General features: G+C 39.8%; 1 protein-coding gene across 2 annotated transcripts in view; it reads right to left on the bottom strand.

The window, feature by feature from the left end:
• The window catches only part of thsd7ba (thrombospondin, type I, domain containing 7Ba), a 164,762-nt gene that overhangs the window by 54,437 nt on the left and 85,268 nt on the right, over positions 1 to 25,057 (bottom strand). For both annotated transcript variants that reach the window (XM_058622672.1, XM_058622671.1), the window contains exons 5-10: positions 23,554 to 23,802; positions 22,606 to 22,775; positions 18,021 to 18,179; positions 11,100 to 11,300; positions 4,238 to 4,429; positions 1,670 to 1,901 (exon numbers count right to left, since the gene is read on the bottom strand). In XM_058622672.1, the coding sequence (XP_058478655.1) occupies positions 1,670 to 1,901; positions 4,238 to 4,429; positions 11,100 to 11,300; positions 18,021 to 18,179; positions 22,606 to 22,775; positions 23,554 to 23,802 (1,203 nt within the window). The remainder of the gene's footprint in view (positions 1 to 1,669; positions 1,902 to 4,237; positions 4,430 to 11,099; positions 11,301 to 18,020; positions 18,180 to 22,605; positions 22,776 to 23,553; positions 23,803 to 25,057) is intronic.

Raw genomic sequence — 25,057 nt, 5'->3', positions numbered from 1 at the left:
ACTGTTTTCTGGAAAACTCAGCAAAAAAAAAGACCCACGAACCTTTGATTGAGCCCCTGCTCACTGTGGAGATTAGTGCCAAGCATGCGGCTTAGATGTTTGCTGACTGAAGTGACTCTTCTCTTCATTAGGAATGATTTATAGTGGGGACAATGCTGTATCACTTAAGACTGAAGATACGAACTCTGAATTATCTCGCTTGATTTTTTAGTTTTTATCCCTTTTCAGTGTATGAATGATGCTTCTGTGGTTGCAGGACACATACGTGTCAACTACGTGCATTTATCTTCCACGACATAATCAAATCGGGACGATGTCTTACACAGCTTTGCACCACAAACCCACTTGTGACTGACAGTCAGAAACAACTATGATGAAAAGCAACATGCGGGGCTGTGTGTTACGTGCTAAAGTGATTGAATTCACAGCACGCTGTGCAGGTGAGATCTGTTTGTGGAGCAGAAATGACAGTTTTCATTAAATCCTCTGTGGTGGAAGATAGAACGGGCACACACACAGAAAAAAAAAACTCTCTCCATAATCCACTTTATGGCCCTGTCAATATTATATTGAGCTAAAGAAGGGCAAACTTTGTGAATTATTTATAAATGTATCTACCTGTGGTAGGATATAACATCATTACAATGACAGTGCAAAAGCCCTAAGCAGTGTTTAATATTGTATTGCTGGAAAAGGAGTAGATAATAGCAGCACATAAGCAAAATGAACCTCTGATTCACACACACGCAGACACACACACAAAAATCCTAAACAGGCAGAAAGCAAAAAAGATAGAATTTCACAGTGCATCAAGTCATTTGGGTCATTTGTCACTAAGTAAAAGTATTATAGTATAGATATCTTCAAGAAGGACACTTTTAAAAAAAAGAAGATAATATTGTGTTGCTTTTTCTGTAAGTCAAATATGATCCTTTCTCAACTCCACCCACAGATTCCACACATATCTCTTAGTCCTCAGCCATAATTTACCATCCATTTGTCTTGGGAGTTGTTGTTTGCTATGCAAATCTAAGCAAAGCAGTCGTGTCAGACAGCAATAGGAGAAGAAAACACAACTGTCAAAAACATAACTTGAGTAGACAGTTTCGTTTTTTAGTTTGTGCATTTGAAACTTCAAGAAACTCTAAGAGACAAATATGCGAATCAAAAACTGTCTCAACTATTAGCCACATTTACTTACATTTTATGGGAATGAACGACAGATTTTCAGAGTGAAAACGCATATGAATCATGCTGATGCACCTGGGGAGATGTTAGTTAGGAGTGACAGTAATGCAACTGATATGTATAATCAAGAGCTGAGCAGGGAAAAGGAAGGAAGGAGCCATTCAAATCCATCCATCCATTTTCCACCGCTTTATCCTGCACATGAGGTGTGCCAATCTCAGGTGACATAGGGCAATAGGCGGGGTCACACCTTGGACAGATGGCCAGTCCATCACAGGACCATATAGAGACGAACAACCATCCACTCTCACATTTAAGGTCAATTTAGAGTGTCCGACTCATCCCCATATTGCATGTTTTTGAACTTAGCAAACTCCATGCAGAATGGCCCTTGTTTCGACCGGGGTGCTAACCACTACAGTGCTAACCACTACACCAATCAAGCAAAGTTTGACATTTAAAGTTGAAATGCACAGTTTACCTTTTACTTATGACAGGTCCAACATTCGTCTTCACACAGCTGACCTTCCGGATCTGGACACCCACAGCACAGGTAGGGCTCCCATCCCAGAGGCCGGTTCCATTGAGATCCATGGAGGTGTCTTCGATGCAGGGACCCCATGCTGAGGCCTCCCAGTAGAACACCACGCACGGGTGGTCATTACAGACTCTCCACTCCTCCAAGGCCGAAGCTGCAGGACACTCCTTTCCGTCTGACGTACAAGAAGAGACAAAGCAGAGATGAAGATGTTGAGGTTCTCTTTGGGAGTGACGAAGATGGATAGGATCAGGAATGAGTCAATCAGAGGAACAGCACATGTTAGATGTTTTGGAGATAAGGTCAGAGAAGCCAGAATGAGATGGTTTGGTCATGTACAAGGGAGGGATAGTGAGTAGATTGGTAGAAGAATGCTGGGGTTGGAACTGCCAGGCAGGAGGTCCAGAGGAAGACCAAAGAGAAGGTTTATGGATGTATTGAAAGAGGACATGAAGTTAGTTGGTGTGAGAGAGGGGGATACAGAGAACAGGGTGAGATGGAGGAGGTTGATTCGCTGTGGCGACACCTGAAAGGAGCAGCCGAAAGGAAAAGAAGAAGAAGAAGAAGAAGTACAAGAAGAGACAACAGAGTGAAAGACATGAAAACTGCAGGAGTAAGCAAAAAATGTCATATCCCTGTATGAGGAACAGGTGAGTGTATTCATGAAAGCTAAAAGTAACATTTGTCAAACAAAGTAGTATTATTAAAAAAAGAACGTGTGATTTACAGGAAAAAAAACTCACAAGCTGTTGTAAATCACTGCGAGTCAAAAGCTAACATTCATCATTGACTGCTGGCAGCATAAGAAATCCTTTTTTCCCCCTCCAGCTTAGCTGAGCAGACACTTTACAAGTTTACAGGTAGAATTTGAACAACAAATGTAAAGTCACAGTCAGGTCACTGCAACACAATCCACGGGCCAATTCAAATTGCTGTGTCCAACCACACACAATAACAACCCTGGCCAGTCTTTGTTCCCTGTGCTCTGGTTGTCTTATACTAAATATATTTACGTAGATGTCATCTTTTCCTCTATTTTACAGTCACACAATGTCATTTGGAGATCAGTTACTGCATGCATTGTACATTATGTGTGTGTTGTGCAAACTTGCACATGCCTACATGTCCATGTGTGTTTTGAGTGGCGTGCATACATTAATATATTCATGTGCACTGAGAATTCTCCGGTCTGTGCAAGGAATGCAAAGAGAAGTAAATCAAAGAGAGGACTGTCAGTGTCATCTGCCCTGCAGTGAGAGTCACAGTGAGGCACGCGTGAGTTTGTCACCATGACACAATTAAATAAACACCTGCGCCTTCAGGTCTGTTTGGCATTCCCAACCCTTTTTACACGCAAACAAGCGGATGTAAGGACACACAATAATACACACACACGCACGCACAGACAAACAGACACATACCAGCACTGTGTGGAACCCATGGCTTAAGCTGGGAGATTCTTTCATGAGCTGTCAGTGAAGATATGCATGTGGTTACGGGGATTAACGGGTAGTCGTTGGCTGTCAAGGCTCTGCGGCCCGACTTGTGAAAACACAACAGTTAGATTACGCAGACAAAAATGTGGCCACTGATTTTGGTTTCTCAGTTTTGATGGCCATTGACGTTATTTACACAGAATAATCGTGTTTGAAAACATCATAGTGCAATCATGCTTCATAGCACTACGGGAGAACAAAAACAAATGCAACGACACTGGAGACAGTTTTGCAGTCATTGTTTTTCCTGTGGTGCTTGTATTAATATAGCTCTTTACTTTAATCACCTCTGCAGTCTGACTTATGGAATCACTTGGCAGAGTTGGCAGAGAAAAACTGGCCAGACAGTGAGAGTTCTCAATAATCAATGGTCATCGCAAAGTTCAGATTTATTTGAGATTAAAAAAATGGAAAATCTGAATAAAGCTGCAGTGAAATATTCAATTGTTTTCATTGTTTTCATTGTTTTTTTTTAAAAAATTAATGTTATCTGCAATGTCATGGTGCGATTTGTTTACCAGCACAGCAGCAGATTCTGTAAACATATGGAAAACACAGCATTCTGCCAATTCAGGATTAGTCTGCAAAAACATTGCCAGACTAAACAGAATGAACAGAAAAGTGTAAATGAATGCAGCAGAACCGGAGATATTGCTTTAGTCATTCTTTTTCTGTATAGACACCTGGTGCTTTCGTTACTATATAGCTTCTGTATATTTGCTTTCATGATCTTTTGTCCTCTTTTGCGCCTACATTTTTGTATTTGCACTTTTGTCGTGAACTATTTTAGAACGTTTTATATGACAACGAAAACACACACTGCTACAATCTTAATCTCATCTGAAAAACAAGTCACATTTCTTCAACAGAACATATAAAGAAGATAAATAAAAGAAAACACCTTAGGAGTGACAACTTGAAATGGAAATTGTTACGTGAAGTTCTGCTGAAAACAATCAACGATTCCTTGCTTCAGAGTAAAAAGCCTAAAAACGTATATGGAATGCTGTGGTACCTTTCCCTGGGATTGCCAACACAGTGCGAGTGCGGCTCTGTCGGCCCTCTGAGCTCTTAGTGGCACAGCTGTGGGAGCAGGGAGACCAGGAGGACCAGTAGCTGACCACACAGTCTGCTGCACAGGCCACCTCACAGACCACTTCTGTGGGTGGTGGGTCATCTGCACAGAGGGCAATGGACACCTCTTCTCCTGAGGAAGACAAGATATGATTTTAAAAAAAAAATGAGAAAGGAGACAAGTGCAGAGCAGTTCAAACATATCTCTAGGATCAGGATCAAGCTCCTAAGACCTATTGCCTTTCATGTAACAAATATTGGGATAGGATTAAAATCCAGTCAAGCATTGCTATCACACATGTAAGATGATCAGATTACAGGTTTACAACAAAGCATTCATCCAAATGATAAAATACAGATATATCTGCAGTATCTGCTCCCAGACTCCCAGGGTAACTGCAGTGTGTATATAGTGCAACAAGTGTTTTCCTTGTACAGACTGCATCTTTCCTTAATAAGAGGGGAATGTGTTGCGCTTGTGTTGACTCTGTTAATGCTCATTATTGACTAGTTTAAATGTAACCAGTGTAATTAATATTCAGATTTGTAAACACATACAGGACGCATTAAGCCTGCCTGTTTTCTAATTGTAATTACGATCGTTACTATGATAAGGTTTAATGTTGTTTTTATTGTTATTATTATTATTATTATTATTATTATCATCATTGTAAATGACGATCCTTGAATTGACGTTGTATATAGAGGCAGATTTCCAAATGCCAATCATTTTTGATCCTTGCAGAAAACCATTTTCTCCTCGGTAAAAGATTCACATTAGACAAACCGTGACAAGAGGACTCTGGTTATGAAATTCAATCAAACACAAAAAGAATTTCATTGTATTCATCAGGAAAAAAAAAAAAAAAAGTAAGGCCTTCACATTGGTATTCAGGGCTTGTTTGAAAACTATCCCTCAGCCTTCAACTAGAAGCCATGCCATTAAATATTTATCAAAGATTTCGGTTAACTCTTAAACTTCGTGAAGTGAACAGCACAGAAAGGACGGATCACTGACTGCACATGGCAACAACTCTTATGTCGTGTGATAACACTGTAAAGACGCGGGATACATAATCTAACAAAGTGGACATAAGTGAATTATATCCTAAGTTAAAAGGTGAAGTAGAAGAAAGAAAACACGTTTCTGGTGGTTTTTGTTGATCCGTGCCCAAAGGTAACAGAGAGGCACACATTTCTCTAAGGTCCCTGTAAGAGAGGGAGATCAATTTCAGAAGCAGACATGCCATCCAGATGTCAAAACAATGCCAGGAGCCGCCAAAGCATTTTTTTTTCTTCCAGATACACACTCACACACACGATACTATCATTATCTTAGCTGAACTCTGCCACTACATCATGGAATATGGTTTAACAATAACAACCCCAGGGCGTATTTGTCATCAATTTATCTTTTTTACTTCTCCGAGCTAATACCCTTGATACAGAGGAGGGCGGAGAGCAAACAGAGGTATCATCTCCTCCAATAGATGTGAAACACTCCCTTGGGTAGTTTGAAAATCTTTTGCCCTTAAAGGGAATGCATCAGAGATTTACAGCCATCAAAGTCAGAGTGTGTAAAAAACGGAGACGTTAATCTGCTTGAAGTAATGGTAAAGTCCCACTGGAGAGAGTATGAGATGCAGTCGAACTTTCATTTGAGGAGATGCAAATGGACTAAGATGGATGTGAATCGGCAAAAAATGTATCTGCATAAAATGAATAAGGGTATGTGACACAGACACAGACATTAGCTGAATATATGACCAAGGCTATTTTGACACAAATACAATTACAACATGAGGTTTTACATCAAACAACAACAAGGTTAGACAGATCCAGCCTCTGTGATGCTTGAGGCATATCTAGAAAAGGAAAAGAAAAAGAAAAAGTTGTATTTTTGTCAAATGTCAAAACACTGACTTATCCCTTCATAAAAAGAGAAAAATCGTATAATTTCCCCCTTTTTTTTGGAAAACAGAAATCACACAGGACTAATGAATATGTTCGCAAACAACACTAACAACTAATCCACAAAGTTTTGCTTGGAAAGGCAGCCTACAGAGAAAATGCATGATGACATGAATCCAAAGTCATATCCTGTGTGTGTGTGTGTGTGTGTGAATTCATGTGTGAGACTACATGTTGAAGGGAGACTCTGCAAATAGATGGCTGCCCTAGGGGTCCTGTTGCATTATTAATATAGGGCTCTGTAGTTGGGGCTCTTACTCAGATATAATATCACTGCCTCCTGCATGCAATTTCAACATGATTTCTATTCTGCTCGCCTACATACCAATTAATCTTCTTCACTGTTATTATTCAGATGCATTTACAGGAAAAGAAAAATGAGTCCTGGCCTTTAAAATTAATAGTTTTCATTCACTCTTCATTGGCAGCTTTTAAGATAAAGTTATGGGGGGGGGGGGAGCAACAAGGCAAATTGTACAAAATCACTGTGATCACCTAAGTGGGCCTGGTCTCTAAAAACCGCCATAAGGGTCACCAACTGATGCTTTTGCTGTATTTGTGTGTGAATGGAATAATATAGTTCACCATTAACTGAATAGTGTGGCCAGTCTGTAATAGTTATATACATCTATAAGTGGTCATATCTGTCATAACAGCCATCAGCTCTGCACTTGGTATATGTGAGCCCGTGTTCACTATGGTTGGCAGCTAGTTTATGAAAAGGTGCTGACGACTCTGGTCACTGTGCAGTGAATGGGAGCTGCGTGAGCTGTCAAAATAGTTTTACAAAGCCTGAGGCAAACAGCCAGTGGACTAATACCTGTCGCTAACACAGCACTTTTTTATTGTGGTGTACAGTTACCGCATTTGTCTGTCTCGGCTTTTCTTTGAGCAGCATAACTCAACATGTAAATTCTGTGACAGTAAAGGATGCAAATTTGGGGATATAAGTAGACGAGTGCCTTCTTTACTTTAGAGCAATATCATGCATTGCCGTTCTGAGTGTTCTGAGGAATGTGCCGTATTTGCTTTTCGTCTTAAGTTCATACCTCCATCCAGACATACAAGCAAGAATGAAAACAAATACTTCTCTTTTGCTGTTATTTTGAAAAGAAAAAGACAAGTAAGAATTGTGTCATTTTGATGTAAAACTGGGGAATTTTAGCAAAATAAACCTCTATCCCTCATGGTATTGGGCATGCATAAATACACTTTAATTGAGGGCCTGAACAGTGCTTAGAGTTGTATGTGATAAAATATAAAAAAAAAAAAAAACATCATGCCAGAGGTGTCAGCTAATCAACACTCCCAATTTTAAACACACATTTATTTAACTTACAACAGAGATGTAAAGGGCTAAGTAGGAACATTACTGTTTTCAGCAGATGGGAGAAAATGGATGAAGACCAAGTACAAAATGCACAGACAATGTGATGCACAAGACTGATTTACTTCATTCGGAAAATGAGTCCAGCCTTCCTCATGTTAGATCCCTCTGCATCATGAGCCCCAGAACTTAGATGCTCGTAAAATGTTAAATGCTCTAAATGCTATTTGATTTCATCCATACCTTAGTGACTTGAAGGATTACTCTGTGTTTGCTTGGCAATGAAAGCTGGTATCCACATAGGTGATAAAAGATGCTTCAGTAGCTTCAGATTCCCCATCAGATATAATTTACTGGAAAACATACACTAGACTGCATGTTTGCATGAGACCTTGGGCAAATTAATTCAAATGATTTACCATCAACTTTGGGGTGGGGATCCGGGTTTTGAGGTTAAAACCCGTAATTATATTGAATAAAAAAGGTAGCGATGTATGAAAAGGAAACTGTACATAGTAAAACTAATTATTTCAGCGGTTGAGGTCTGATTCTGTAAATGCTGTAAAAATGCACTGTGACGTGGGTTGATGGTGAGAGCAGCCTTTTATTGAAAAAGAAAGAAACTAGTCTTCAAAATGAGGAGACTGCAGAAATAGAACGCAAACAAGAGATCACTGATTGATTGACTGAGTGAGTGAGTTCCTCTAAATTAAGTCTTTGTACCAGGCAAGTAATGATGAGGAGCTGGAACATGAGCAGCGCACGGAACATTTCCTCTTCTCATGTTATCCAGAAATCACCCTGAAGTCTAGCTCCATGCAAAGAAATCATCACGATTACGAGACATAATTACAAATAATAAACAAATCCGTAAACAAATGTATGTGCATTTGCACATATCACAGATGCTGCCTGTTTTAAAACAAGAATATCATCTGATTAAATCTGTTTTACTCTCCACAGTCGGTCTAAACGTGCCTTCCACAACAGCTCAGACTCCTGCTACTGCTATTTCTGCAGAACTGTGCTTCTGTAAAACAGTAGTGGGAAGACAACGCACCACAGGAACCTAAAGATGATGCACAGAAAGACATAAAAGGTTTCCCACTTTGTTATTACACTTCATCTCACTTTCACGCTGTAGTAAAAACTACATCACAAGGTTCACGAGACTCTCTGAAGTTGCATTGCTATTTAAATGGTGAAGGCAGGAAAGTGAAGATTCTCTGCTTACGATGCAGAAAAAGGGAGCTAGAGCTGAAAATCAGTGTTAGGATTAAGGAAATTAATGGGAGGGGAGGAAGAGACAGAAGTACAGTACAGTAAGTTTTTCTGGGGGGGCTGAAGTCAAGGCAGCCAGCACCCTCCATGTTTAAAAAGCATGTGGTCCTTGGATGGTGGATCCTCTGCCTCCACTGTCCCGTCAACTCTATTAGACTGCACAGGATGAAGAAATGCTCCGATATTCAAAATGCTTTTAGCTGATGATGATGACGAGGAGGAGGAGGAGGACTATGCGGCTTTCTGCTGCCTCAAGACAGCATTGCATTGACACTGCGTCTGACCTCTCACTTTATTTTAAGACAAACACACCCATGGATGCACTGATGAGTGCCAGCGCATTTGACACCGACATGACGTGAAGCATGTTCTTATCTAGTAAAACTTTCCGCGGTGAAATACGGGGTCACTGAGATCATCTCAGTGAGATGATTGTACAAAACGCAATAAACAGCAGGATTATAACGGTAATGCCATGACTTGTTTATCCATATATCACCCCTTCAGTCTGAAAACAATTGCAGTGAAAACAAGCAGATGGTACATTTTAAACAAGCAGTCAATATAGAACGGTAGCAATATTAAATCCTCCACACCATGATGCTCAGAACACTTTTTTTGAATGTCTGTCAAAGTCAAATTTCATCAGAATTATTCATGAAAAATAAAATGCATCACGTCCCTGGCAGTATTTTTTGACATCCACTGATATGACTGCCCTCATATGAAAAATACAAGCGGATACATTATCAGTGCAAATAGCTTATTATGACCCAAAGTTACGTTTTATTAATACGTGACCTCCCACATCCACAGTGGAATAATAGATTGTACTGAGCACCAGAGTGTGCATTACAGGAAGGTTTAATGTGAATCAATGTCTGACAGATAGATGGATTTTTTTAAAGTAGATATATAGCTCTATGTATTTCTTTCTTTCTTTCTTTTTTTTTTTTTTAGCTATGTTGAAATCATCCTAACCATAGACTGCCACATTTATTCCCAATTATAATTAGACTGGAGCGACAAGTAGCAGTTAAAATAACTGAGGCTGCACAGCCATCAGTTCTGCGGTCTAAACACAAAATATTATCGATTGCCCTCCTTGAGATGCATGAACTCTCAGGTGTCATGTGACCCATTCTGCTCAGCATTATCATTATGTTGATAGGACATAAGTGAACATAAGTGTTAACAGACCATGCATTATTCATGAGGGACCATCACCCAAGTTTATGCGCACAGAAAACACTGACCTGATTAAAAGTCAGAATAAAAGCTTCATGCAGGCATTAATTGGTCATTTCCATAGATTTAAAAACCTAATTGCATCCTTTTTTACCTGTGTTTTATTATCCTTTCAGAAAGGATCACATGTAAGTTTATCAGAAGGCAGAGGAGGGTCCACATACTGTACATGAGCCAATGGGAGAGAAGAATACGGAATTATTTGCAGCAGATGATGGTGAATAGTAGAGAGTTGTTTGCTGTTGCTTTCTTAATTGCCTTATTTGATTTCCTATTCAAGCATGTTGTGCTGCAAGAGGATGCAAGCTGTCATAAAGAGTGCTGTGTTTTCACAGCGTAGTCTGGAGTAGCAAAGATATGCTGCTAAATAAATAAGTCTGTCTGATGTCGGCATGAGTCGCAATCTTCCAGCTAGTATTGTGCATTTGGAAAGGAGTTAAAAGCGTTGTTTGGTAATTGTCTCCTTAAGGAAACACCGTTAGAATAAATAACTGTGTGGTGCTCAAATGGGTTTGTAAATTATCAAATCTATGTCTAATAAGATGCTTAAAAAAATCTACTCCAATAAAATGCCACATTTTGTAAATAAACATATTTTTCTATGTCACATCCAAAAAAAATCGTTAATGCTTAATTGACAAAACAATATGTTTCTTGTTTTAATCCTTAGATAAGACTCATAGGAGACATCAGTTGACATTGTAACCAATGAAAACAAGGAGTGTTTTGCCAACCTTTTCACATTAACTGTCATTTTATGGGGGTTAGAAATTAAAGTAATACGTTTAGAAATAGTTGAACATTTTGTGAAACTAAAGCTTCTGGTTATCATGTCAAATGTCAGGCTTTATACAACAAAAATGTTGTCTCAATCTTCTTACTCAAAGGGGAAATGTCAAAGTAACACAAAGTGAATGACCCTGAGTTCAGTGACTGACAGACACTGTTCCTATAACATGCAAATCCAGGACGGTACCTTCAGAGCTGACACAGGTCGCATTCTGGGCTGCAGCTCCAGGACCACAGGGCTGTTGACTGGGAACGCAGCTTCCCTCTTGCTGGACCTGCCACAGGTAGCAGGAGGGATCCTCACATGGGATGGACTCGACCAGATGAGGACAGGCTTCTGCAAAACTGCCAGACTCCCACAGCACGTCTCTCCTCCTCTGTCTGAAACCTGACAACAAGCAAAGGAGAAAGAAAAGAGTTGTCAGAGAAGCCATTCATATTCCTGCACAAAACAATAAACATGCTTTTTCATTATCAACTTTTATACTGCAGCACTATGATGCATTCCAACAGAAAAAAAAGTTTGGAATCCAGGTTTGTGTGTGTATTCAATTCCCTATAGACATTCTGCTACAATACACTTAGACCTTAAATGAACATTATCTCTGGGATGAATTATTCAAGTCTCTCATTAACTGTGCTGCAGCGAGCCACAGCACTTCCCAGTAACATTTATAAAAATGTACAATTATCATTCGCTTTTTAAGCTGGTGTTGGAAATAGGCAAGTCTTAATCAAGCTGGTGTTGTTACTCATCCAATAAAGATCGAGTGTGTAACAGTTTGGATAATTTATTGGCAGAAATTACATATTTAACAATTGAAACATTGCTTGGTTTTTGTAGAATAAGCCTTTTAAATGTACTTTAGGCAAGAGCTGTGCTTTTTTTTTTTTTTCACAGAGGCTGCCGTATCTCTACAGCAGCCCAAATGGACGCACGTTTGGTGTTTTGAAGCGGAAACTTACTACGCAAATAAAGAACAGTCTCGCCCACATAAACCTGATGCATAAATTAATGAAGAAGAAACAGCCCGAGAGGGTGAGGGAGGGAGACGAGATGTGAAGGAGAATTTAATCCACTCTGCTATGCGAAGGCCACTGCAGTTCCCTGTTGCGCTTGAGAAAGGGAGAGACGAAAGTGTAGGAGTCTTCCATTGTTGCACTCGGCAGTCTCACTATTACATGTCATTAATTTTAAACACTAAAACTTTACCTTACTTTTTTTTTTTTATTTAAAACTTCTGCAACACAGGTAAGAGGAATAAGATCAGTGGAGGTAAAAGATGAGTGAGTTTTGCGTGCTATAGAAAGCTAAAGGAATCAATCGCAGCTCATGTCAGGCTAAAATATAAGTTACAGCAAAAACAAAAAAATAAAAAATGTATGAATAAAATAAATCTTTGCTGAGACTTACCCACCATTTGTTGACTGTAATGTGGAGTGTTGAAAGTTAAGTGTTTAAGAATCCAATCCTATCCAATTTTATTTGTAAAGCACTTTAAACAACCACAGTGGACCAAAGTGCTGTACAGAATAAGAAATAAAACACAAAGTAAATAAAAAGGCATAAAGGCATAAAGGCTCGAACTAAAATAAATAAATGAAAAGACATAAAACATGGATAACAGCCATACAATAAAAAAACAATAAAATAAATAAAGCAAAGGTAAAATAACGTCACCAACTTAAATAGTGTCAAAGGCGAATCAAATGATTGAAAAAACAAACATGAAGAGGCCGGCCTGTCTTATGTGCAGAGGCAGATCATTCTGCTGTTTAGGGGCAGGTTTTTTTATTTTCTTTAAAGAGGCACATAAAGCTGACAATCAAGTGGGAGCAGATGGAGAGAGAAGAGAAGAGGGCCTAAAACAGAGCCAAGAGGAACCCCACATGAGAAAGGAGCGAAGGAAGATACAGTGTCACCTGAAGCACTCCAGTGCTACACCCCTAATGCCCACCCACTGCTCTGAGTGAGAGATAAAGATCTCATGGTCTGCTGTGTCAAAAGCAGCAGTTCGATCTAAAAGCACATGAATTACACAGTCACCAGAGTCAGAGGCTATAAAGATATCATCCAAAACTCTTAAGAGAGCTGATTCTGTGCTGTGCAGAGTTTTAAAACCGAATTGGAAAACCTTGAGATTGTGCTATTCCGGGAAGGCCACACATTGACTAAAAACTAGAGGATTTTAGCAAAAACTGAGAGCGCTAGAGAGACCTGTAGATTTAATCAGAGATCGCACGGCTGCATGTTTAAAATTATTTACATATTATTTTGATCTAAGAAAGTACCAGTGTAATGACTGTCCTTTACTGTGTTGCAGTATAGGTTATTTCTAGCCTTAATAACTAAAGGGTACCTTTGAATCCAGTGATTCTTTCAAAGTTAATCAGCCTTAAAAGTGTTCAGATTTCACCTGCAGGAGTTGCAGAGGGCAGGTGAAACATGTTCTGCTGCCACAGTGGGGATTAAGTTCTAATTCGTGACAAGTGAAAATCTGTTCTTAGAGCCAAAGTGAGAATCTGTCAAACAGCCAAGAATTATGTCGGTCACAGATGAGGAGCTCAAAAAGACCTAAGTCTCAAAAAAGGGGTAACTGTCAGAGAATAATAGCAAGAGAAGCCACGACTTGCTACAGTAAGTCAGCCAGCTGACTGGGAAAAGTGAGCTGCCTGCAGATCTCCAACCAAATAAAGACTTGGGAAGCAGCCAAACATTATTGTATTATCAAACGGCTATGGGGAGATGAGGAAATTACAGCAGCCCCATCTAACCCAAGCCCAACAGGAATCAAGGGGAATCCCTGTAATAATAAGCAGCTATTTGTGTGATTTTAGATTTGCTTTTTCTGAATTTGTGTGCCATCATACAGTTTTTTTTTTTTTTTTTTTTTAATCACTTTTGTATCACTTGTTTTCAACTTAAGGCAAGGCAAGTTTATTTGTATAGCACTATTCATACACAGGGCAACTCCAAGTGCTTACACTTAACTCCACACAAAATAAATATGAAAAGAAACCTATTTAATTCCCCAGTTTCCCGGTTTAAGCAATGAACACATTGCTTTTCCATGCAAGCATCTAGAGTTTATTTTAGTACATTTTGTTTATAATAGAACAAATGAACAATTGCAGTGAGATATAAAGGAGAATTTCATGTGACTTGAACAGTAAATGTGTATTAAATATCAAGTGTGCTATCACAAAAACTACCAGATAACATTTTGACATAACCATTATGAAACCAGCGACCAATAACCAAGCATGTCAGCGCACCATGATTTGATTTATATTGTCCACCCTAAAACATTCAAAGTTGCATTTTTTGTATACAATATTTATTCACAGTGTCATACTTGAACTATTACTTTGTGAAATACAATCTTTATCAACTGCTGAGCTCTTCCAATTTCCTGACAACACACACAAAGGTTGTGGTAGAATAAAAAATGCTTTGTAGGCTCAAGTGCTTCACCCACTAAATTCTATAACACTCTCGCAGTAGCAGCTTTTCTTTAGGAGCCATATTCATTTCACCACTGCACTGAAAACTTGGCAGAAAGGTCCCACATTCTTTCCTGAGCAGAGGTGGAACTGTCTAACCCCAGGATGCCAACTGTGCAAATTACATCCACCCGACCATCTACTGACGAAAGGCACCAGTTCAGGAGCCAGAGCCGAGTGCTGCTGCTCAAATGTGCACTCGCGGAGCAAAGACACTGTGGATCGATCGCAGTACTGCCCAGAGCACTTAGTGCTACTCACATTCAGTCCACAAAAATAACACAATTCGGTCCGGGGCATGCCCCCATAGATATTAATAATTGAAAGTTTTCTTGGTCACAGTGGGTTTATTCCAGGGAAATAAGGACTATCCAGTGATTTTCATCACAATGTTGTTCGTAAAAAAATCCAATAGTCCAGCAGGGTGACTTCTGGTGGAACCATAACAAAAAGTGTATTCATTTTTTCTCCCACATAGCTGCAAAATGTGATAGTCTAAGATAACGTGAAAAAAAGAAGAAAAAAAAAATGGAAAAGCTCCACAGCCATTTAAAATTGTAATTTTCCAGAGAGCAAAGCTCATCTTGGCGCCTCTACCTGAAAAGCAGGATCCCGCGGGCCTTTCGATTAGGAACGGATCAGTTTACGCTGCTGTTGTAAAACATGAGGTTTAAGTGCATGTTCGATAGGACCGAGAAATCTCTGCAGCACGAGCAGCATGGCTGGATGACTTGGATCATAAGACTACTCTGCTACTCAATAACAGTTCATTGCTTTCCAGAGCTCACTCAGAGTGATTTTTTTTTATCGGTTTCATACTCCTTTTTTTTTTTTTTTTTGGCTTCGGGCTCTGGGTCTTTATGAATGCCATCAAAAGACAGTATGCCACAAGAGAGCCCTCTGCTAAACAGCAGATGCTCTGTTTTGCACTCCTTGAAATATATTAATGACACTGTCTGGGAGAGGGGGCTGACTCATCCCATAGAGATCCTGCGTTGAAGATTGCGGGCAGTGACCTGAACAATGGACCCTTAAGTCGTTCCCCGGGGCGCTTTCATGCACATTTACTCATGGCAGGGATGAGGTCATGCTGCCCTTTTAGCACAGCACAAACACTACCGAGAGCCACAGCACTGCCGTCAGCGCAGACAGGAACTCACACCCTCCACACTCCGCACAGAATGTCTAACCTTTCTAAAGCAGTCAGAAAAGACACGCGCTCACCTGTGCAAAAAGACAAGAACGTTCACACAGCACAAGTGTGCTGAATGCTCGAGCAATAACACACACACGCACACTGCTTTCTGCTGATACTCCCATCACCCTCCTGGGGACTAAGAGCTGAACTACAGGTGTGCTCTCTTTCTGTCTTTCATCTGCTCTGGTTTGTATATGTACTGCCTTATTCCTCCTCCCTCACAGCACGCCACTTATCAACCAAGAATTTACGATTCAAACATACACTGCCTCTCGCTCTCGCTCTCGCTCTCTCCCCTGCTTTCTTGTTCTGACACCGTCAGCCACAATACGTCTCTCACTTTCAGGTTCAGCGATGGAAAAACCACAGAAGCTTAGACTTTCAAAACATGGTGCAGTGCAAAATTCCAAAAATATGTCCATGTGCAATAGCTTTCAGGTTGGCGTAAAGCTCCCGTTGACCGAATTGAAGATACTCAGGTGTTCGCGAAACAGTTTCTGAGAACAATTAAAAGTGCAACAGAACTGAACTGTTCAATAAATAAAAGCCCATTTATTATTTTACTTGTAGAAAATTCCTTGATACCCTTTCTGTGTATTAACTCTCTTATGGAAAACAGTGAGAGCAAATGCAAGCACCGCTGAGGCAATATTTACTTCATATTACTTTCTTTTTTGACCCTCTGTGGTTCTCAGCTGTTTTGGAGCCGTGAACCTTCAAACACAGCCTGCGCTGACTGTCATCTGTTTTTCCATAATGCATGAGTAATGAGCGGGTCTCTGGTTCTCTGTAACATGAATGGATCTACCTGTTCTCTCAGGGCTATTGTCTGCTTCTGTACTTCTGTGTCCTCTTCACTTGCAGCAGTAACAATAAAGAGTAAAGCATCTCACACACGAGGGCTTACACTCTGACTACGCGCCACCGTATGTGAACATAGCGAGCACTTTCCTTTAAACCGTAGCCACACTTTTTCTTCTTTTTTTTACTGCAAAACTATTTTAATCAAGTTACAGAGTTTGACAAACAGGTTTTTTCCTTAATCCTTTCTCTCTTTTTTTTTTCCCTGCTGTTTTTTCCTGCATCAGTGAATGTTGTTGGCTCAGTGGACAGGTGCAATGAAGCCGAGATGATTCTTAACTTTTTGATTTATTTGTTGTCAACTTTGACTGTTGTGTGAAGTTGTAAATCAGGAGAAACACGTCACATTCTGTGACACTTTCCTTCTTCGCTGCGCCGCCGAACAGCTGCTTAAGTTGCATGCATTGATGATCAGTTTTGTGTCTGGTTCTGACACAACGCCTTGTATTTTCTATTTGAAATCCATACTTAACATGCCTTTAATTGGGAAAGGCGCAGTGACCAATAATAAAAATAATAACAGCAAAAGTCATGTAAGTCCTTGCTGAAGAAAGCCAGGCTGATATTTCCACTGTAGTGAGCTCGGTGCTCTGCTGGTACTGCCATATTTCGTTGCCGCTGATGGAGCAGCTGTCAGCAGCAGATTCACCTTGAGACACGCGTTTGAATTCTTTTTGGTCTTGTGGTTGAATTTCTTCTCTGCCTCGTCATAACAAACTGTCTGGATGCTCATGCTCAGAGGTGGGGCTGACGCACAGCAAATTAAACCAATTCCCCCAAAAGGTCTTTTGATAGTTTGTCAAAGCACTAACACACTTTGACTCTTAAACACACTCAGATATAACATCCACTCAGATATCATCATTGGTATAGACAGTTTAAAGTTAAAAAAAAATAAAAAAAAACTATTCTAAATCTTATTTGTATTGTCTTATTTTGAAATGTATTCTACAACCCCAAAAGGGGTCATGACCCAAGGTTGAGACAGACTGAAACAACTTATTTAGTCTCCCTCTATTTACAGGCTGAAGAAATCCTTTGTACCAGTGATGGGGGGCATCTTTTCTGAAGATGTACTGTATTTAAGGTGTTGCAGTCTGCTATACAATGTTCAAGGCCGTGAGATTATTCATCTTACATAAATGCAGTATTTCTTGTATGAATTGCCACTGGTACAAACCATTTCATGTCCCTAAACCCATTCTCTTTAGTCATTGTTTACAAGATTATAATTTTAAATTCAACTTTATGATGGCACATGGTGAAAACAGGAGCAAAAAAAACACTCATGTTTACACCGCCAAAGTGGCAGGAAAAGCTTTTGCAAAAATACACAGCAACAGTTCCAGTTTCACACCATCAGAAATCTCTGCACACTTAGATGCTCAGAGCAATACACACAGAACACAGAATAAAAATATCCGACCATAATAATGCCCTCACAGTGGACGTTATCCAGACCCGTATTCTGACATCTAAAACCTTCTAATGAACTTGACCTGAGTCGTTTACCTGAGTGCATTTGTTTTTAAGGCAAAGACATACCTTTCTTCCCTTGCGGTTCTTTGCAGTTGTCATGTAAGCAGCTACTCCAGGATGACCACTGGGCGAGCAGACAACGGTTCCTGCAGGGGACGGAGCAGCGCTGGACACCCGAGGGGGGCTCTACACCGGCACACAGCCTGGCATTCACAGGTCTGGATACTGAACAGACAAAAAAAAAAAAAAACACAGGCAAGAATAAAACATAAATTCCATGTTACCATAAACATGGAGGTCAAGCAAGTAATGTCATGTTCTGGTTAGGGTGATGCTTGTTAAGTCCCCAATGTGACTATTACTCATATTGTGGAGATGTTAATATTTTTAAACGCTCACATTTGTCTCCCTTACAAAGTTGGTTCCCTTAACATAAATCATTTAACTTGTAAGTGATTACATATTTCACATGAAGGGTAAGGGTTAGAAATCAGTTCTTAACCCTAACTAAAGTTATTATGTTGATGGTTATCCACAGACATCATTCCTTTATTTCTTTATTTGAGTGGGGACACTGCACGCTAATGAAGAGTAAAGAGGATGAAGGAAACTGCCATTGGGCTCAAATGAAGAAAGAAGCTCAAACATTAATAACGGCTTTAGCTGCAAATTTTGTAGGCTGTGCAGAAAAGCAGGGTAGATATCATAGCAGAGCTTTTTGTGGAGTCAAAAATAAAGGAGGAAATAGAAAGTACATCTCATGCCTGGCTCGGGAGAATATTAAACCAAGGGAAAGCCTGCGAGCTAAAGGAGTAAACAGGAGCTGAAAAGGGAAATATTAAGGCAAGTCACGGTCTAACCAATTCACTGCTAAGCACGGTTGGCATCATTTGTAGATCACAGACTGCTCTGCCACCTGTAATGTGCTCCGACATTAGTCTCTCACACAGAATAAGAGGGTATCTTTTTATTCTGGGACAACATGGGAATTTATTCAATCTAATAATCCATTTTGATGCGCCTCCGCACATCACTGAAACGCAAATTTCCATTTAAATAAGAGCCCCGAGAGAGATTCCCTAAATGTCCATCGTGCATTTTTGTCTCCTAACCAAACGTAATTTACATGGTGTTGGATGTCCTTTGTAAAAAAAAAAGAGATGTTTGTTTAAACGCGCTGATAAAGTGCTCGGTACAGATGTTTCGTATTTGTTGCCTCAATTGGGACTTCACAAGTTTATCTATTGCATTACTCTTGAACACATCAAATCGGAACAAATTGTTTTTGCACATTACCGTTACAAATAGCTCTGCATATTACACACACACACACGCCGGTCACATCTGTTTACATTCGCAAAAGCCAAGGAAAGCATTACAGCTGACATATTGATCTCTGTCTTTCATTGGTTTTCTCCCAACACGGTCACTGTTGGACACAACACATACCTACCTCAAAAAATACAAAAAATTATATGTTATTATCTAAATTGTTGTGTTTATTAGGCAGGGAAGGGTGCAATTTGCAAAAGATCTTGAAAGCCATTAACAGCCACCCACTGTGTCCAATTAGAAAGATTAATGAAATACTTGATATGCATGTGTTCCCTGTTTTTCCCTCCGTTGTGTATGGTGATTTTATAAACTCTAAGATTAATTGAATCAGAATTTGGTAAGTGAGTGAGTAAACTTTATTTATATAGCATCTTTCACAGATTAAAAAAAAAAACAATACTAAAATTAAATTAAATAAGAACATAAAATCCCAAAGACAGAAGACAGAATAATAAAATAAATAAAATTTATATATATATATACATTTATATATCATATGAATGTTTTTACCAAAAGCAATTAAGTTTAGCTTTGCATTACAACCTAGATTCTGGGTTGTTAACACAGCTTACTCAGAGGTTTGAGCATGTATCAGTGGTGCTAATCCCCCACGCAGAGCGAGTGCAAACCTTAGTGATTTAACTAAGAGCGCGCTTTTTCTCCTTTATTCTTTAGTGCTAAATAATGTCTCTTCTTTCCATATAGACTCAACTTTCCCTAGACAGGAAGTGTAAGTAGTAGTAGTACAAAATATAAATCACAAACAATCTAAGATGTTGTGAGAATGACAACTGTTGTGATTTGTTCGACATGTATTCCCTTTAAACTTATTATTCATTATATTAAACATATGAAAGAAAGAAACAAAGAAATAGCACCAGTGCACAGTTTGGAGCTGCAAACAAGCCATTTGTGTAATAATGGGATCACAACCAACTCGGCTGATTTGGGTCAGGGAAATCCCCCCCAAGTACATTACATCAAAACAATTAGTTCACCCAACAGATCTATGATAATTAGTGTAGTAATCTGCATACAAAGGCTGAACAATTACAGTTTACAGGAAACCTGCAAAAAGAAAAAAAACTTAAACAAGTACAAAACGTAAAATGGAATGAGTATGTTTGCTGGGCACGTGTTTTTGTATGTGCATGTATATCCACACAGAGTTTAGACTAAGATCAACAAACCAAACTTCTTAAACTCTGCTTATAAAGGTCTATAATAACCACAACACAAGATGAGATTCTGTCTCCTTTAGACTAACCTCAGTTACTCTTAAAACTAATTATCTACTTTGACAAAATCTGTTATGGAGTGTTTGACAAAGTGTTAATAAAACTGCATGCTATCGAGTCTTCCTCTCCCTCACTCCTCTGCCTTTCCACGTGCATGTGTCTACACCATCAGTCTCTCCCTGCTGCCAATTCACCTGCACATGGCACCAGTGGTCATATTTCTCAACCTCACAAAGTCTATTTTACTTATTTCCAGAAAGCACCCATTTTCTTTTTCAGCGCAGGCTCGACAGATTTCACAGACGCTTCGACGGGATAATCCAAAAGGAGGAGGCGAGATGCAAAACGTGAACGTAAATAGTCCTAAACCCTAACTGTAATTACTTTGTATGCGTTTTGAGATCAACTAATATGTATGCGTGACTATACAGCGAGATAAGAATGTACGAACCTGCCTTGTCAAAGCCCAGACACCTGAAGTCTAGACCGACAGAACACACACGATCTGTGAGGCAGGGACACAAGAACGGCCTTCCCTCAAAATATGTACAAGCTGAAACAATGGATTTTTTTCTACAGTGGAAAAAATACTGTTAATATTTAGGTTAAAAAGATGGTTTTGCTACATTATTACATTAAATACACAAAACCCTGACAACGAGGAACTGGGGATCCAACCACCAACCCTGTGATTATAGTGGACAAACTGAAAAAAGAATGGCTTTATCCTTTTTTATAAGAACAATGAAAATCCCTGTGTTTAAATGGTCAGCGGTGTGTTCCACTTCTCAACCAGAGCAGGACAAACCCATTCACAATTCCCCGAAACACGTCAAGGGTGCGGTAGTGGATGTGCTCGTCTTGACTAATTTGGGTCTCAATGTCCTATAGATTTTTGGTCCTGCAAACGTTTACAGCACAAAAGAAGAAACTCCAAAGAGTCTTTCATTCAGAAGATCAAAGATTAAAACTCAAGTCAATGCGAAGATGCAATCTTCAGTCGGGCTGGGCCTTGTAAATCCTGCAGAGACAGGAAATCTGCTGTATGTGCAGATTGAAGGAGCCAGACTGGGTAAAGAGGGAGCAGTCTTGCCAGAAAGAGAATGGGGAAGTTGGACTTTTGAAAATAGACGTGTCTCTTGATTCAAGCTGCTGGTCACACTGATGGTCGGTTGGTTGTTTGCTGCCGGTTAGCTTCAGCATTAGCCCCAGGCAATAGTCACTGGTTGTGTGCTTGCCTTAATTGTGCGGTGTAAACCAGTGACGAGAAAAGTGACACGCTGAATTGCTTTACATTTGGCATTAAATGCACCTTTTAAAGGTTTGCACAGCACACTGTCTATGAACACAGGGAATGTCCATCTAAAGCTGTTGGGGAAGCAAAGTGCAAAGAGGATTTGGGAAGGCTCTATATCAGTCTCTCTCTATCTCAAAAGCAGGGGCTTTTTTCAGATAAGGCACCTGAGACTCTCTACACCTGTTCAGGCAAACAGTTTAAAAGTGCTATTTTTCCGATGTCCATGTCGATCTGTATACAGGTGGATTATCCTTCATAGACAGTAATGCAGTAGTAATCAATTTATTTTTATTAATCCCTGTAGGGAAATTCCGTCTCTTCCGTCTCATCATCTTCTACAAGAAACCTTGTAGAATTAGGAGAAGTAGGCAGCCACTGAGCAGCGCCCGGGGAGCAATGGGAGTTGGTAGCATGCTTAGGGGTACCACAGCCCTTTGACATGGTGGGGACTCCAACCGGCAACCCTCCGGTTACAAGCCAACTTCCCTTTCCACCGAGCCATGCGCTGCCCCACTATTATCTCTGTATGCAGAGTGGTCGGCCCCGGCTCCAGTGTTCTGACGCGGTTTGAATGAGAAAATGATCCTGACTGTCTTCTGTACTAAAAGTGTCCTTCCTGATTTTACACATAACTAAAAGAACAAACGGGCTTTGCCGCTAACTTTCACCTTCATAATTTATACCCGCAGATCAAAACACACTGCTGAATTCATTTGGACTTTATTGCTTCTCCCGATCACTGCATTAAGAAAGATTAACACGTTTTTTTTTTTCCCCTTACCCTCTTTCCTGTGATGCGGTGCTGACTCATCAGGGACTTGAACACAGTAGGTCTTCCTAGTTTGGATGCCCTCTCCACACAGAATACTGATGTTGGCCAGCCGTCGGTCCTGCTGACTGAGTAAGGGGAGGATACGGCATTCATCCCAGTCAGTGGTCCTCCACACAAACCTGACAAAGCGCAGAGACATGGTTATACTGGTGATGAGAAACAAACATGTCAGATCACATGCTCAACAAAATGTACTTAATTACATCAGTATACAAACAAACAGGTCACAGCAAAAGAAAAATATCAAAGAACCTCTGTCGCTGTATGTTAGAAGGAGAACGACGTGATTATTTTCATTTCAAAACATCTCATAGCTCTGGAACGTGCAGTGGTGCAGAACGCAGTAATACTGGAGGAGTTTACCAGAACAACAGCCAGTAGTAATCTATCAAATGCTTAATTTCCTTAATGAGCTTTCCCTAATCATGTAAATCCTCCACCCTCAGGCACTCCACGTAGATTCAGAAAATTAAACAAAATCTGCGACGAGGGGGAAAAAAAAAAAATCCTCAGTTGACTGCTTTCTTTTCAACGAGTCAAAGTCTATATTAATAAGTGACACTAAAACAATGCTGTTCTGTCGAATACCGTTTGTCATCCCCATCATGTCCACTGGGTCAGGAAGTCTCAACAATTATAGCAGGTGTCACAAGATAATTGCAGTTATGCCATAAATATGCACAAAGTAATTTAATTGTAGAAGCATGACTGTTTGCAGCCTCCAGGCGTTCTATCATAATTATTCAGGTGAAACGGCTCAGAGACACAAAATTAAAAATCATTATTTGGTTTTAAGAGTTTGTCATTTTCTGCATCAGGAGATTGGACATAAATGGTCGGGAAAAAGAAATTGTATTTGAGGATTAATGGTTAATCATTATTAGTATTGAGAACTACCTGGGGCAATTTGGAAGCAAATCTCCTATGATGTTGCAGGCTTCTTTTTCCTCAAGGGCAGGACACCGCTTTCCTCCGCCGACAGGAATCTGCGTCATGATTCGTGACCGCAGACGGTATCCAGGAGACAGGTCAGTGGACCGGCAGGTTTTAGAGCATGGACTCCACGAGGACCAACCAGACACATGACAGTCTCTGGGCATCACACATGCCTGGTAGGTCAGCGGAGGGTTGTCCTTGATACAGAGGCTGCAGAGTGAGATGAGGAAAATAACAACACAACTTTTATGTCTCAACAAAGCATGTGAACGCTTTAGATTTTACAGAACAAAATATCTATCGTCTGTCTCTGTGTGTGCAGTAGAATGACAAAACGGTGTGTTTGGGATTTAAATAGGTGGTATGTTTATTGTAGACACAGAAAATAGTGGTAACGCTTAACTTTATAATTAAGTAATAACATGGGAACAATATGGGAAATTCCATTTCATATTTTAATGTAATTTCAAGGTAATAACTTGGTAATGACAATTATTATAAGCTACCATGAGTACCGCCAGATGAAAATGCCTGACAATCAATATTGGTAATCATCATGTTACAAAGTTTAAATGCATCCTTCCATATTTTATGTCCAACACCTGTTTCTGTGTTATTACCATAAATCTAACATTTATGTTTAACATTAGCACACTATTACATTGTCAATACAAAACGATTGCAAAATAAGATGGTATTAATATTATTTTGCATCCTTATTTCTATAGTATTATCATGTTACTACTGAATTGGAATGTTAAGCGTTGGAATAGAATCTGCTTGGAGAAAACGTCCAACGGATATCTTGATCCCCTGAAGAACAATTGACCTTTTAAACCGTTACACCCCCAGATAGTGAAAGGTCTCAGACATAAATTCAACCTTTCACAAAACTGATATACACCGTGGAGCTGATATTCTGTACTCACTACAAAAATGTGTCATATAATTAGCGGATCCATTGTTTAACTCGGATAAAGTAATCTGCTGGATTATGGAGTTGTGAGTACAATGCTAATTTTAGAGTTTAACGTCATAATTAGGATGTAATCAGAAAAGCAGAATTAGTCAGGTGGGAAATCCATATTTCAAAAGCTTCAATCCTGCTTTATAGTAAATACCATGGTGATCAGGCATTCTACAATGAATGGCCTCTCACACTTAAGCCATAAAGCCAGCGAACCTGTCTGAAAGAGGATAATAACATGCAAAGGCATAACAAGATACGCCGTTTTAAGCTCCTTCAGCTCAAGCAGCGTGGGACGACCAGAAGTCATCGTATGAAAAACTGTCATGACGCTTAATTCAACGGCGTACACAAGTTCAAATCTCTGCCAATGCTTTCGCGTTGATCTCCCTGAACTCAGAAAGACGTAACAATGAAACTGCATCATCCTACAAACATGGAATTGAAAGGCGCTTTCTGACATGTGGCGGTCGCTGATTCATTGTAACAGTCAGCTAA

Source organism: Solea solea, chromosome 2 (genome assembly GCF_958295425.1).
Source record: "Solea solea chromosome 2, fSolSol10.1, whole genome shotgun sequence".
NCBI lineage: Eukaryota > Metazoa > Chordata > Actinopteri > Pleuronectiformes > Soleidae > Solea > Solea solea.
Note: the sequence above shows the minus strand (reverse complement) of the source record. Positions and strands in the feature narration are given on the sequence as shown.